General features: G+C 45.9%; 3 protein-coding genes across 3 annotated transcripts in view; 1 reads left to right on the top strand and 2 right to left on the bottom strand.

Annotated features, from left to right (window-relative positions):
• The window catches only part of LOC145363713 (uncharacterized), a 51,705-nt gene extending 49,891 nt beyond the window's left edge, over positions 1-1,814 (bottom strand). The window contains exons 1-2 of the mRNA XM_080218948.1: positions 488-1,814; positions 233-319 (exon numbers count right to left, since the gene is read on the bottom strand). Coding sequence (XP_080075074.1) covers positions 233-319; positions 488-979 — 579 coding nt within the window. The 5' untranslated portion in view covers positions 980-1,814. The remainder of the gene's footprint in view (positions 1-232; positions 320-487) is intronic.
• A 7,160-nt stretch (positions 1,815-8,974) lies between these two features.
• Positions 8,975-10,165, bottom strand: LOC145363705 (uncharacterized). The gene has a single exon (XM_080218934.1). The coding sequence runs from the start codon at positions 10,017-10,019 to the stop codon at positions 9,177-9,179; it is 843 nt and encodes a 280-aa protein (XP_080075060.1). The 5' UTR covers positions 10,020-10,165; the 3' UTR covers positions 8,975-9,176.
• A 1,683-nt stretch (positions 10,166-11,848) lies between these two features.
• On the top strand, positions 11,849-14,905 carry LOC145363683 (uncharacterized). The gene is made up of 2 exons (XM_080218903.1): positions 11,849-12,000; positions 13,628-14,905. Exon 2 carries the CDS (start codon positions 13,964-13,966, stop codon positions 14,903-14,905), a length of 942 nt encoding a protein of 313 aa, XP_080075029.1. The 5' UTR covers positions 11,849-12,000; positions 13,628-13,963.
• Positions 14,906-15,933: the final 1,028 nt, after the last annotated feature.

Genomic DNA, 15,933 nt, shown 5'->3' with positions numbered 1-15,933 from the left:
CACCCAGAGGGTGATGGGAGTCTGGAATTCACTGTCTGGGAGGGTAGTAGAGGCAGGAAACCTCACAACCTTTAAAAAGCACATGGATGAGCACTGGAATGTTTTGACAGTTCAAACACCATCAGCCAAGTGCTGGAAAATAGATTAGTGCAAATTTAGTATAGTTTTGTCAGTGCAGACTCGATGGGCTGAAAGGCCCTTTCTGTACTGTATGACTCTATGACTCGTGAACTCGCTGGTGTTTCTGCAGTCGGGATGACTGAGTGAATCCCTTCCCACACACGGTGCAGGTGAACGGTCTCTCCCCAGTGTGAACTCGCTGGTGTGTCCGCAGGGCAGATGATGATCTGAATCTCTTTGTGCAGTGAGAGCAGCTGAACGGTCTCTCCTCAGTGTGAATGCGCTGGTGGGACATCATTAGCTGAGAGCTTTTGAAATCCTTCCCACAGTCAGAGCATTTAAAGGGTCTGTCCTGGGTGTGAATGACATTGTGCCTCAGCAAGTAGGGCAACTGACTGAAATCTTTCCCACACACTGGGCAAGTAAATGGCCTCTCCCCAGTGTGAACTAACTGGTGTCTCCGCAGACCTGATGCCACACTGAATCCTTTCCCACACACAGAGCAAGTGAACGGCCTCTCCCCAGTATGAACTCGCTGATGGCTCTGCAAATCAATTAACTGAGTGAATCCCTTCCCACACACAGAGCAGATGAAAGGTCTCTCCCCAGTGTGAAATCGCTGGTGTCTCTGCAGACTGGATAACCGAGTGAATCCTTTCCCACACTCAGAGCAACTGAATGGCCTCTCCCCAGTGTGAACTCGCTGGTGTCTCTGTAAATCAATTATCTGAGTGTATCCCTTCCCACACACAGAGCAGGTGAACGGCCTCTCCCCAGAGTGACTGCGCCGATGAATTTCCAGCTGAGATGGAAAACTGAATCCTTTCCCACAGTCCCTACATTTCCACGGTTTCTCCATGGTGTGGGTGTCCTTGTAATTCTCCAGGTTAAACAATCAGTTAAATCTCACACAGAACACGGGTACAGTCTCTCCCCGCTGTGAATGGTGTGATTTTTTTTCAGGTTGTGTAACTGGTTAAAGTTCTTTCTGTACTCAGTGCACTGGAACGCTCTCACTCAGCTGTGTGCGTGTCTCGCTGCTTTTTCAGTCACACTGATGCTTAAAATCTCTTTAAACAGATAGAATGGAGAAACCTTTCTCCTTCTAGATTCAAAAGTCGATGATATTGAGGTCCCGACGAATTAAGTGACTCTGTCAGATGTTGATGTGATGTTTGGTTTGAGATTTCTGTCTGTAAATCCTCACCTTCTGATATCCTGTAAAACAAATTTACAAAAGTCATCAGTGTCAGGACAGAAATTTGGAACAGACAATTCTAGTGTCCATGGCACATTCTTTCCTCTCTCATTCTCCAAAAGCTGTAAATCTCCATCCCACACACTCTCCCTCCATTCTCACTCTGCTGTATCTAATATTCACCCTCCCAATTCTCCTGAAGGTGCTGGTTGAGGCTGATTGACAGATTCATGCTCACTGCTTCCTGTCCTGGACACAGAGCTGAAAATCTTCATGCAGGCTACCAAACAGATGTCTATAAATTGGATAAAAGTGTAATATACAGGACATTACTTGAGTAGTGGTACAGCAGGGATTTGAGGAAGATTTATACTAAGGTAGGGGGGAGCACAAGGTCTGGAGCTCACTAACTATGAGGATGGTGGAACAGAAGTTGTTCAATCATTCCAAAATGAAATTGTGTTGGCACTTGAGGGAAATAAAACTTACAGAGGAATGTTGATAGAGAGATAGAAAAAAAACTGATTGGTTTGTTCTACAGAGAATCAATCTGCAGTCTATAAGGTGATGTAGAGATGTTGGCGTTGGACTGGGGTGGGCACACAACATCAGGAAGGAGCAGCGCTCCAAAAGCTCGTATTATCAAATAAACCTGTTGGATTTTAATCTGGTGTTGTGAGATCTTACTGTCTATAAAATGTACAAATTAGGTTGATTAGCCATGATCAATTGCCACTTAGTGTCCCAGGATGTGTGGGTTGGGGAGATTCGTGGGGTAAATCCCTCATACTACAGGGAGAGGGCCTGGGAAGAATGCTCTGTTGGACAGTCAGTGCAAACTTGATGGACCGAAAGGCCTCCTTCTGCACTGTAGGAATTCTATGACCCGAGTTACCCAATAGACTCCTGTGCTGCAATGACTTTATGACTGGAATGTAGCTTCAGTAATATGTAACAAAACTAGAAACAATAAGAAATGGAAAGGGGGGTAAAAGAAAGTGTTTTACTCACAGATGGTGGCGACAGGGGGAAGGTTGAATCTGTCTGAAGCTCAATCTTCATTCACACAAAGCCCGCCCTGTGATTGGCTGGAGGATCAGAGTCCTTCCGGTCCTCCAACTCTTCCCATTGGTCAACAGCTCCGCGTGAAGGTCAGGGGGTGGGATCACCGCCGCGCGGACCTGGGAGCCCCGCCCTCACCCATTGTTCCCCTCCCCCTCCCGGGGGCCCCGCCCCCACGCATTGTTCCCCCGCCCCTCCTCGAGCCAAGGTTTCCAGACAAGCGGCTGGCGGCCCCGGCCAGAGCGAGAAGCCGCTCGGTGATCTCCCCTCCCCCCCGGCCCGGGACAGAGCATGTCCAAGAGACGGGAGCAGCTGCGCATGTGCAGGGATCGCCCGCCCCCCACCTTGGCCGACATGCTGAGGTATTGACCAATGGAAAAGTTGGATGACCGGAAGGACCCTTGTCCTCCAGCCAATCACATTTCCTCCATTGTCTGAATGCGGAAGTTAGCCGATGAGGTTCAAAACTTCCTCCTCTGTGCAACATCTGGGAGGAAATCCAAAGGTGTTCTTTCACCATGTGAAGGACAGGAGGTGACCAGAGAAAGAATAGGGTACATTAGGGAGCAATGTGGTCATGTGTACGTGGAGTGGGAGACATTGGTGGGGTTTTAAATTAATACCTTGTGTCTGTATTCATTGTGGGGAGGGTGATGTAGTTATAGAAAGCATAGTAACAAGTCTCACAACACCAGGATAAAGTCCAATAGGTTTATTTGGAATCACGAGCTTTTGGTTCCTTGTTTGAGACTGCACCTTCATCAGGTGAGTCATTTAGATACCAGGGAGCAGCTTTGTGATTTCAACAACTTAACATCAAGAGACAGGAGGTATTAACGGTTTTAACTGGGCCTAAAATTATATAAATCCCCAGCTCCAGATGAGGTGTATCCCAGGCTGCTGTGGGAGGCAGGAGATTGCAGCGACTCTGACAACAATTTTCAAATCTTCTTTGGCCACAGGAAAGGTCGTACAACACCAGGTTAAAGTCCAACAGGTTTATTTGGTAGCACAAGCCATTAGCTTTCGGAGTATTGCACCTTCATCAGATGAGTGGGAGTTCATTAGGGTGAGTTGTTGGGGGCGACAATATACCCGTGTTCTGTGTGAGATTTAACTGACTGTTTAACCTAGACGATCACAAGGAAATCCACACCATGGAGAAACCGTGGAAATGTGGCGACTGTGAGAAGCAATTCAGAGCTCCATCTGATTTGGAAATTCATCGACGCAGTCACACTGGGGAGAGGCCATTCACCTGCTCGGTGTGTGGGAAGGGATTCACTCAGTTATCCAACCTGCTGAATCACAAATTGACTCATACCAAGAAGACCCCCTTTAAATGCTCTGATTGTGGGAGTGGATTCAAAAGCTCTGGTGAACTGGTGTCCCACCAACGCATTCACACTGAGGAGAGACCGTTTAGTTGCTCTCACTGCACAAAGCGATTTAAATGGTCATCCAACCTGCGGACACACCAGCGAGTTCACACTGGGGAGAAACCATTCACCTGCTCTCAGTGTGGGAAGAGATTCAGTCATTCATCCACCCTGCAGACACACCAGCGAGTTCACACTGGGAAGAGGCCATTCACCTGCTCTGCATGTGAGAAGGGTTTCACTCGGTTATCATACCTGCGGACACACCAGCGAGTTCACACTGGGGAGAGGCTATTCACCTGCTCTCAGTGTGGGAAGGGATTCGTTGCATTACCCAGCCTGCAGAGACATCAGCGAGTTCACACCGGGGAGAAACCATTCAGCTGCTCTGAGTGTGGGGAGGGATTCACTCAGTTATCCAACCTGCAGACACACCAGCGAGTTCACACAGGGGAGAAACCATTTACCTGCTCTCAGTGTGAGAAGGGATTCACTCAATTGTCCAGCCTGCAAACACACCAGCGAGTTCACACTGGGGAGAGGCCGTTCACCTGCTCTCAGTGTGGGAAGGGATTCACTGACTCATCCGGCCTGCGGAGACACCAGCGAGTTCACACTGGGGAGAGGCCATTCACCTGCTCTCAGTGTGGAAAAGGATTTAGAGTTTCATCCCAGCTCCTGAAACACCAACAAGTTCACGAGTGATTCCAGGGGTTGGATTCTGCAGTTATTGTTTCTGCTCTCAATTACATCCAGAACTGGATTTTGTTCATTTTCGCAGTTGGTCAATGAGGAGGGTCTGAGGGTTTTTTTCTGCTGGACTGGCCGGTCTCACAACTTTGCCTCCAGTGGGCTGATGCTCTTTGAGTCTTGTTTCAAATACCTGGTTTCAAATTTCACAAGGATCACAGAGTGACAGCGCGTTAGGAAGTTCAGAGATATTTAGTCAGCATTTCTGTTTGAAACCCTTCAAACGCCCATCTAATTTTCTTTGTAATTGTTTATTGTCTCCACTTCTTCTACTCTCGTAGGAAGTGAGTTCCAGGTCAATACCATTCCCTGTATCAAAATATTCTTCCTCACATCCCCCGTTACATCTCTGATCCAAAACCTTAAATCTGTGTCCCCCTCATCCTTGTCCCATCAGCAAATGGGAACAACTTTTCTTTGTCCACCTCATCTAAACCTGTCAGAATCCTGTCCACCTCATTCAAATCTCCCCTCAACCTTCTTTGCTCCAAGGGGAACAACCCCAGCCTGACATTGACAATAAAGAACAAACTAACAGAATATTTTCATGCCTGAAATCAAATGTTGAATTTATGTTTTAAAGATATTGAGAATATAGTGTCCTGGACAATGAAGGAATTGAGATATCTCAGGTAAACAAACACAAAAAGAGGCTGGAATCTGAAACAAAAACAGAAAATGGTGGAAAATCTCAGCAGGTCTGACGCATCTGTGGAGAGAGATTAGAGCCAACATTTCGAGTTTTCTCGACTGCTGAGATTTTATGCACTTATTTTATAATTGAGGATTTATATAGGAACAAGTTAAATGTGGAAATTTTAAGCCTGGAGGAATTTGGAATAACTGTGAAAATTTTATCCTGTTGTCACCTCAACTCCAAATAAAGAACAAAGATTTTGCAGTTGGTAACGTGTTTGGGATTTTAAAGCAATAAAGACTAGATATTGCCAATAAAATCAGGCCCAGGAAATTGGCTTAAAAAAGGTTGTTATAATGAAGGATCCTGTATCTTACTGTACACAAGGATTTTTGCGCTTGTAGTGCTCTGTCACTTTAAGAAGCTATAGCTGCAAGAGAGAATGAGATGATCACAAAACCCCATAATGCCCAGATACTAATTTCATTGGATATATAATTAATGTAATCTATAACCATTCTGATTGGATTGTGTCCAGCTGGGATGGGCTCAGTAACTACATAAGAATTGATGATTTTCTTTGTTGGGTGGAGTTGCACATGGTCAGTCCCTGTAGCTTCTCCCCGCTGGCGTAACTCAATAAACTGTTTATCGATTGAATCAGGCTTGAGCATTGAATGATTCTTCTGAGTTCATTCCCTCCAACACACTGGGTACATTACCACTTCATCCTTGGGAGTGGCCTGATAGGCCGTGGTCCAGACTACAAATGGACTTTGGGGGACCTTTCACGAATCATGTGTTTGGTCGTTGTAAATGTGCATTCAAAATGGTTGGAAGCACAGATCATGAGTAATATTCCAGCTCCTGTGACAATAGAGAAGCTCTGTCAAATTTTCACTAGCCCTGGGTTAGCAGATCCGCTTGTTTCCGATAACGACACTCTGTTTACAAGTGAGATGTTTCAGGAATTCATGTAAAGGAATGGTATACGCCATGTGTGTGCTGCACCATTTCAACTGGCTACAAATGGTCCAGCAGAAAGAGCTGTTCACACTCTGAAGGAGGGATTGAGAAGAATGGAAAGCGATACTTTCAGAACAAGCTCTCAAGATTTTTGTTTGCTTTGTATCACACCACAATCCACAACCGAACTCTCTCCTATTATTTTTAGGTAGAGGGCTGAAGTCTCATCTGGATCTGCTTCATCCAGATCTCAGAGCAAAAGTGAGCAGGAGACAAGAGGAGTAGAAGGAGAGTCACGACTACAGCACCAAAGAGAGGCAGTTCAAACCGGGCGATCGGGTTTACATCAGAAACTTTAGGGGTAACCAAAGGTGGTTACCGGGAATAATTTTAAACCAAAGTGGTCCAGTATCTTGGATGGTGAAACAGTAAAACGGACGAGTTATTCACAGACACCAAGACCATATTCACTTGTGGTGTGACCCCGAGTCAGGAACAGTTTCAGAGTCAGCAATCATTACTGAGAACATGGCAGAGGGTCATGCTGCTGTGGATGTTCACCAGGAAATGGTTCCAGCTTTGCCAGTTGACTCTGCTGTGGGAGTGGAAGAGGAACATTCATGTACAGATTCTCAAATTACCCCTTCATCTCCCATTCCAGAAACACCATTACAAGATTTACCAGTGGTATTGTACAGGTCACAATGAATCACAAAGCTCCTGACAGACTTCCGTGTGTTAAAGACATTACTTTGTTGTATTTCTGTCCTGATGGGGGATTGAAATTTAAGGGGAGAAGTGTTATAGAGTGTTCTTCTCAACCCCTCTCTGTTCTGAGCACGTGTAGGCTTTGGGAAGGGTGTCATCTGCAAGTCCAGGCTGGTTCCAGTGCTCCTGTTTCCTTTAGTTCACTGCTGTTTTTTAAAACTTTGTTATTTATTTATATAAAGATCTGCTGCTTTTAACAATGCATTTGACTACCTTATTTGTGGACTGAAGTTCCCACAATTGTAAAGCAGCCAGATTAGTTAAATAGACAGCTTGAATTGTAAGACAATTAAAGAATAAATGATTCATTAATACAGTTGTTAGAAAGGTTAGAATGTAAATTTGAACACAAAAGTTTTTAACTTTTAGAATTATAAACAGAGTAAGAATGGTTAAAATGCTATGGGAATTATAAGATATTGCCTTCTGACAGCAACAGAATAGAAAAAACATAAGACTTGTTAGGGTGGCCCAGTGGCACATTGGTTAGCATTGCTGCTTCACAGTGTCAGGGACCTGGGTTTGATTCCCGGCTTGGGTGAATCTGTGAACTTTGCACATTGTTCCTGTGACTGCTGGTCTTCTTCTGGCTGCTCTGATTTCCTCCCACAGTCCAAAAGATGTGCTGGTTAGGTGCATTGACCATGCTGTATTCTCCATCAGTGTACCTGAACAGATACCAGAGTGCGGCGACTAGGGGATTTTCCCAGGAACTTCATGTATTAGTGTCACAAGTTGGCTTACATTAATATTGCAATGAAGTTTCTCTGAAAATCCCCGAGTCACCACACTCAGGAGCCTGTTCGGGTACACTGAGGGAGAATTTAGCATGGCCAATGCATCTAACCAGCATGTCTTTTGGATGTAGGAGGAACTCGGAGCACCCGGAGGAAACCCACACAAACACAGGGAGAATGTGTAAAATCTGCAGACTGTGACCCAACTGGGAGTCAAACCCAGGCCCCTGGCACTATGAGATAGCAGTGCAAACCACTGTGCCCTACGGGGAGGTGTTGGGAGCTGTTGATTTTACAAGTTATCCATGTTTTCGAAGCCGTCATGTCCTGGTCTGAAAAGGATAGCGAGAAGTCTGTTCATAAGATCGTGGAACAGAATTAGGCCATTTGGCCCATCAAGTCTGCTCTGTCATTCGATCCTGGCTGATGTGCTCCTCATTCCCATGTTCCTGCCTTCTCCCCATAACATTTCATAAGTTCGTATGTTCAATTGTTAAAGCTAAGCTTTCTCCTTTTACTGTTAATCGATACTTTCCTTTTTTATCTTTGACTTGTTACATTTTTAATGGTTAATAAACTTACTGAATTCACCATTTCAAGTATTCTTTCTAGCCATATGGTTAAGTCACTGGAACCTGGTGTGATTTACAGTTATGGAGTTATTGTAAACAAGAGAATCCCATAAATCTTAGTTCAAATAAATCAACATTCTCACAAATGGAATGCTATCCTTTATTACGAGAGAAATTGAACATTGAAATAAAGATATTATGCTTCAGTTATACAGGGCATTGCTAGACTGCATCTTGAACACTGGGTGCAGTTTTTGTCTCTTATTAAACAAAGGATCATAGAATCCCTGCAGTACACCTAGAGGCCATTCTGCCCATCGAGTCTGTACCCAACACCATCCACCCAGGTCCTCTTCCCATAATCCCACACATTTATCCTGCTAATCCCCCTAACACAAATTTAACATAGCCAATCAACCTAACCCACATCTCTTTGGACTCTGGGAGGAAACCGGAGCACCTGGATGAAACCCACACAGACATGGGGAGAATGTGCAAACTCCACACAGACAGTGACCTGGGCTGGAATTGAACCTGGATCCCTGGTGTTGTGATGCAGCAGTGCACTGTGCTGTCCCATTTTATAAACACCATGGAAGCAGTTCAGAGGAGGTTTACTAGATTGATTCTCAATCTTGTAGTGCAAAATATTAACTCTGTTTCTCTCTCCACAGATGCTGCCAGACCTGCTGCGTTTTTCCAGTTCTTTCTGTATTTATTTCAGATCTATCTGTGGTGATAGGAAAAACATTATTTACTATCCAGGATAAAATAAATGTCCTTCATCAGCTTTTGTGGGTCATTTCAGTGGAAACGTGCTCTCCCAGGCTGAAAGAGCATCAGCCCACTGGAAGCAAAGTCATGAGACCAGCCAGTCCAGCAGAAAGAAACCCTCTGACCCTCCCATTTCACCAACTATCAGAATGAACATGGTTCAGTCCTGGATGTGATTAACAGCAAAATAACAGCAGAATCCAACACCAGTTATCACTTGTGAACTTGCTGGTGTCTTCGCATACTGGATGACTGAGTGAATCCCTTCCCACACACACAGCAGATGAACGGTCTCTCCCCAGTGTGAACTCGCTGGTGTTGCTGCAGATTGGATGAGGTTTTGAACGTCTTTGTGCAGAGAGAGCAGCTGAACAGTCTCTCCTCAGCGTGAGTGCGCTGGTGGATCATCAGATCCCGAGAACGTTTGAAACCACGCCCACAATCAGAGCATTTAAAAGGTCTGTCCTGGGTGTGAGTGAGATTGTGGCTCAGCAGGCTGGATGAATGAGTGAATCCTTTCCCACACACAGAGCAGGTGAATGGTCTCTCTCTGGTGTGAATTCTCTGGTGCTCCCGCAGGTGGGATGACGTCCTAAATCTCTTTGTGCAGTGACAGCAGCTGAACGGTCTCTCCCCAGTGTGAATGCGCTGGTGGATCATCAGTTCCCGAGAGCTTTTGAAACCACTCTCACAGTGAGAGCATTTAAAGGGTCTCTCATTGCTGTGAGTGATTTTGTGTTTCGAGAGGTTGGATAACTGCATAAATCCTTTCCCACACTCTGAGCAGGTGAATGGTCTCTCTCCAGTGTGAACACGCTGGTGTCTCTGCAGACTGGGTAAATTAGCGAATCCGTCCCCACACTCAAAGCAGATGAATGCTCTTTCTCCAGTGTGAACCAGTCGATGTCGCTGCAGATGAGATAACCGAGTGAACCCCTTCCCACACACAGAGCAGGTGTACGGCTTCTCTCCAGTGTGAATACGTCGATGAGTTTGCAGCTCAGAGGGGCTTTTGCAACCCTTCCCACAGTCCCCACATTTCCACGGTTTCTCCATGTTGGAGGTGTCTTTGTGTTGCTCCAGGTTTGACTATCAGTTGAAGTCTCACACAGAACAAGATTATGGTGCCCTGCTGTGATGGTGCAACAGTTTTTACGGCTGTGTAACTGAGAAGCTCTTTCCACAGTCAATGCATGGGAGTGTGTGTGTGTGTGTGTGTGTGTGTGTGTGTGTGGGGGGGGGGGGGGGGGCGCTTGTCTGTGGGTGTGTGTGGGGAGGGGGGGGAGTGTGTGTGTATGTGTTTGGGGGCGTGTGTGGGGTGTGTGTGTATGTATGTGGGGGGATTGTGTGTGTGTGGGGGAGTCTGTGTGTGGGTGAATGTATGTGTGAGTGTGTGGGTGAGTATTTGTGTGAGTGTGTGTGGGAGTGTGTGTGTGTGGGGGAGTGAGTGTGTGTGTGTGTCTGGGAGAGTGTGCGCGTGTGTGTGGAGGAGTGTGTGTGAGTGTGGGAGCGTGAGTGTGTGGGAGTGTGTGCGTGTTGTACCAGTCACACTGATGTTTCAAGAGTGCAAAAGCAGACAGAACAGAGAAACATTTCTCTTTCTCCTTCTAGATTCAAAGGCCAATAGCATTCAGATCCCAATGAATTGAGTAACTCTGTCAGATGTTGACGTGATGTTTGATTTGAGATTTCTGTCTGTAAATTCCTCACCTTCTGATATCCTGTAAAAGGAATTTACAAAATTCATCACTTTCAATACCGCACAGAAATTCAGAACAGACAATTCTAGTTTCTATGGAACATTCTTTCCTCTCTCATTCCCCAAAAGCTGTAAATCTCCATCCCGCACACTCTCCCTCCATTCTCATTCTGCTGTGTCTAATATTCACTCTCTCAATTCTCCTGAAGGGGCTGATCGAGGCTGATTGATAGATCCATGCTCCCTGCTGCCTGTCCTGGACACAGAGAGCTGAAAATCTTCAAGCCCACAGGCACGTTTTACTTTGGATATAAATGAACAGAGTGATGATGTGTGTAATACACTGTATTACCTGGTTACAAATACATGAAGAATCTGAGGATTTTTATTTAGTAAAAAGTCTGACAACACCAGGTTTTAGTCTAACCTATTTATTTGATAATATTATCAAATTATTATCAAATAAATATATTATCAAATAAATAGGTTGGACTAAAACCTGGTGTTGTCAGACTTTTTACTGTGTTTACGCCAGTCCAACGCCGGCATACCCACATCATGATTTTTATTTAGTCAGCGAGTGTGACCTGGAAGTTCAAAATTGAAGCCCAAAATAAAAATGGAAAGCGGGAGAAAAGAAAGTGTTTTACTTACAGATGGTGAAGACAGGAGGAAGTTTGAGTCTGAAGCTCAATCTTCATTCAGAGAGAGCAGCAGCAGCAACTTTGCTGGGCAGGAATGAGCGCATTGTCCAACTCCGCATTCAGACAATGAGGGAGCTCTGATTGGTCGGAGGACCAGAGTCCTTCCGGTCCTCCAACTCTTCCCATTGGTCAATCCCTCAGCGTGAGGGTCAGGGGGCGGGCGCTCCCCTGCACTTGCGCAGTTTCCCCTCTCCCTTGGACATGCGCTGTCTTGGGCCGGGGGGGGGGGGAGACTACCGAGCGGCTTCTCGCTCTGGCCGGAGCCGCCAGCCGCTTGTCTGGAAACCTTGGCTCGAGGAGGGGGCGGGGGGAGGGGAACAATGGGTGGGGGCGGGGCTCCCGGGTCCGCGCGTCTGGGCCTGCGACGTCATCGCGGAACAGAGTGATTCCTATTGGCAGGGTTACATTGTGACGTCACAATGCGGAAGTCCGCGAATGAGTTTCAGAGTGAAACTTCCTCCTCGGTGCAACATCTGGGAGGAAATCAATGTTTCCCCCTTTCCATTTCTTTTCTCATTCTGGGGGAAATTGGGGACTTGCAGCAACTGAAGAGAAAGGAAGTGAATCCAGGGAGGTTGCAGACTCTGGAAAGTTTACAGACGAACATCGGAATGAGGAGCAGGACGAGATCCAGGTATCTGTTTCTCTCAAAGGCACTGACATCACTGAGCTCGGTTTGACACATTTATTCGTTTGGTTAATAGGATGGCCTCTTATCTAATGTTCACAATTAAAGCGGAAGTTTCCCAGGAGAGGGCTGATACTCATGTGAACAGTAAATTCGAATGGGATAGAGATATATTTAATATAGTTGTTTGGTATTTCCTGTGTTGTTTATGATTCTCTACTTCTTGTCTTGAAATATATAGCAGTATATCAATGTTATGTATTTCCAGCCATGGAGACATTACAACATGGGAAGAATCCATTCGGCAACTCAAATCCATGCCAACCCCCTGTGGAACAATTCAGTCAACATTCCCCGTCCATTATCCATATTCTCCTGAGTTTCACATCACGATGTAATAGATGAGAGTTCCAGATGAGCTGAGACTGGGGTGGAGATGAGCAATGTTACTGAGGTGGAAATAGGCAGTCTTGATGATGATGTGGACATGTGGTTGGAAGCTTGTCTTGGGGTGAAATATTTCACCATGGTTGTGAATAGCCAGGTTCAGCTTCAGACAGTTGCCAGGAAGATAGAGTTGGTGGTGAGGGGTGGAGTTTGTAGTGGGGATTGAAGACAATGGGTTCAGTCTTCCCAGTATTTATATTAGAGAAATTTCTGTTCTTTTAGCACTGAATGTCAGACAAAACAGGGTGGTGTGTAAGTTGGAGGGGAACTCAGAGGTGATGATGTTCACATCCACCTGCTACCTTGGTCCTTCCTGGTGGTGGAAGTCGGGGGTTTGGAAGATTCTGTCAAAAGTTCTCGTCGAGTTGTAGATGTATAAAATCCCTCTCCTTCACCCTGGCCTCTCCTACTTCTGTCTCCTCCCACAGTGCCCAGAGTCTTGTGTAGAACCAGACCGGGTGGCAAGTTTCCTTCCCTGTAGTTCATCAATAAATCAGTTTGGTTTTCATGGCAAGTTGTCATCAGTTTGTCATAGAATCCCTACAGTACAGATATAGGCCATTCGGGTCATTGAGTCTGTACCAACCACAATCCCACCCAGACCCTATTCCCAGAACCCCATGCATTTATCCTGCTAAGCCCCCTGAGACCAAGGGGCAATTTACCATGGCCAATCCACCTAACCTGCACATCCTTGGACTGTGGGAAGAAACTGGAGCACCCTGAGGAAGCGCATACAGACACAGGGAGAACGTGCAGACTCCACGCAGACAGTGACCCCAGCCAGAATTGAACCTGGGACCCTGGTGCCATGAGGTAGAAGTGCTAACCATTGTGCCACCGTGTCGCCCAATTAAAGATTGCATTTTGAAATCTTTAATTGCCTTCACTACTACCAGATCTGTGGGCACCCAGTTCCAGATCATGACCACTTGCTGCACCCACCATATCTCCAACCAGGTAATGAGTGCTGCATAATGCACACATTTGAACAGGAAGTGATGAGCATTGATTCATTAACCAACACGAATTGGCACCTTTAGGAGAATTGGGAGGCTGTTTATTGGGATACAGCAGGGTAAGAATAGTGGGGAAAAGTGAAGCATTTTCTGTAAAAACTAGACTTGTCTTTTCTGAATTTCTAAGTTGCACTGACAGTGATGAATTTTGGAAATTCATGTTACAGGATATCAGAAGAGGATTTCCAGACAGAAATCTCAAAATAAATACTCGTGGTGATCTGACAGATTAAGTCCATTCATTGGGGCCTGGACAACATCAGCCTTTGGAATCTACAAAGAGAAATACTTATCTGTTCTGCCTGCTTCAAGAGATTTCAACCATAAGTGTGATTGGAAAAGCATGGAGTCACACAAATCCGAGTGAGAGTGTTCCAGTGAACTGCCTGTGGAAAAAACTCCAACACAGCTTGAAAAGACATCACCAGTCACATTGGGGTGAGACCGTTCAGGTGTTTTGTTGTGGATGAGGTTTCAGCTGACTGTCAAACTGCGAGAGACACATGGACACCAGCACCATGGAGAAGCCATGGAAATGTGGAGACTGTGGTAAAGGATTCAATTTCCCACACCAACTGGAAACTCATCGATGTAACCACACTGGGGACAGGCCGTTCACTTGCTTGGAGTGTGGGAAGGGATTTGCTCATTCATCCTCCCTGCAGACACACAAACGAATTCACACAGGGGACTGGCCATTCACCTGCCTCGAGTGTGGGAAAGGATTCAAAAGTTCATCCCACCTGCAGAAACACAATCGGGTTCACAGCGGGGAGAAGCCATTCACCTGCTCCGATTGTGGGAAGGGATTCAGTGAATCATCCAACTTGCTGATGCACCAGCGAGTTCACACTGGGGAGAAATGGTTCACGTGCTCAGCGTGTGGGAAGGGATTCACTCAGTTATCCCACCTGCAGACACACGAGCGAGTTCACACCGGGGAGAGGCCATTCCTCTGCTCTGAGTGTGGGAAGGGATTCAGTAATTCATCCAATCTGCAGAGGCACCAGCGAATTCACACCAGGGAGAGACCGTTCAGCTGCTCCGAATGTGGGAAGGGATTCACTGATTCATCCTATCTGCTGATACATCAGCGAGTTCACACTGGGGAGAGGCCGTTCATCTGCTCTAAGTGTGGGAAGCGTTTCCCTTATGCATCAAATCTGCAAAAACACCGACGATTGCACACTGGGGAGAGACCATTCACCTGCTCCGACTGTGGGAAAACATTCACTCAGTCATCCCACCTGCAGACACACCAGCGAGTTCACACCGGAGACAGACCATTCACCTGCTCTCAATGTGGGAAAGGATTCAGTAATTCATCCAACCTGCGGACACACCAGCGAGTTCACACTGGGGAGAGACCATTTACCTGCTCTGACTGTGGGAAAGGATTCACTAAATCATCACAACTGTTGAGACATCAGCGAATTCATAAGTGATGACAGGGGTTGGATTCTGCTGTTATTGCTGCTGTTAATCACATCCGGGACTGAACCATGTTCATTCTGACAGTGGGTGAAGTGAGAGGGTCGGAGGGGTTCTTTCTGCTGGACCGGCTGGTCTCACGACTTTGCTTCCAGTGGGCTGATGTTCTTTGAATCTAGGAGAGCGCATTTCCACTGAAATGATCCATAAAAGCTGATCCTGGATAGTAAATAGAGGTTTTTCCACCATGACAGGTAGATGTACAATAATTACATTTGTCTCTGTTCCATTGAGTCTACAGCACAGGGCCAGGTCAGTCGGCTCAATTGGTCTGTGTCAATATTTATGTTCCACATGAACCTCCACCCACCCCTCTTCATCTCCCCCCATCAGCATATCCTTCTATTCCTTTCTCCCTATGTATGTATCTAGCTTCCCCTTCAATGTATTCATGCTGTTGACCTCAACCGCTCACTGTGGTAGTGAGTTCCACATTCTCACCACTCACTGGGTAAAGAGGTTTCTCATCAAATCCCTGTTGGATTATTGAACCCCTTCATAATCTTAGAGACTTCCACCAGGTCACCCTTCAGTCTTCTCGTTTCTAGAGAAAAGCAGCCCATCATTCAAAATGTGTCAAATTTAGACTAAGCCTTTAACAATGATTTTGATGCAAGGACTGAGTGTGATATATCCAACATTGTGGAGAATAAGAAAAAATTGAATTTCTATAGCACCTCTCACAACCACAAGGTGTCAGCTGAACATGTGAATCAGGAGTCTGTTCTGCCATTCAACATGATCATGGCTGATCTGATTGAAACCTCAACTCCACATTCCCACCTACCCTAATACCTTTCAGCACCTTGTTTATCTGGAATCTATCTAACTCTGCCTTTGTCCTGAAGCATTGTACAGTGAATGAAGTTCTGTGAATTGTAGTGACTGTTGTAATGGAGGAAACTGTAGGCCTGGGTAATCAAATTTAGTTTTAAAATTCAATCACTTCCATACCATATTCATTGCTATAAGTAACAGGTCA

Source organism: Carcharhinus amblyrhynchos, unplaced genomic scaffold, assembly GCF_965287045.1.
Source record: "Carcharhinus amblyrhynchos unplaced genomic scaffold, sCarAmb.v2.hapA scaffold_39, whole genome shotgun sequence".
NCBI lineage: Eukaryota > Metazoa > Chordata > Chondrichthyes > Carcharhiniformes > Carcharhinidae > Carcharhinus > Carcharhinus amblyrhynchos.
This window is presented reverse-complemented; position numbering and strand designations above follow the sequence as displayed.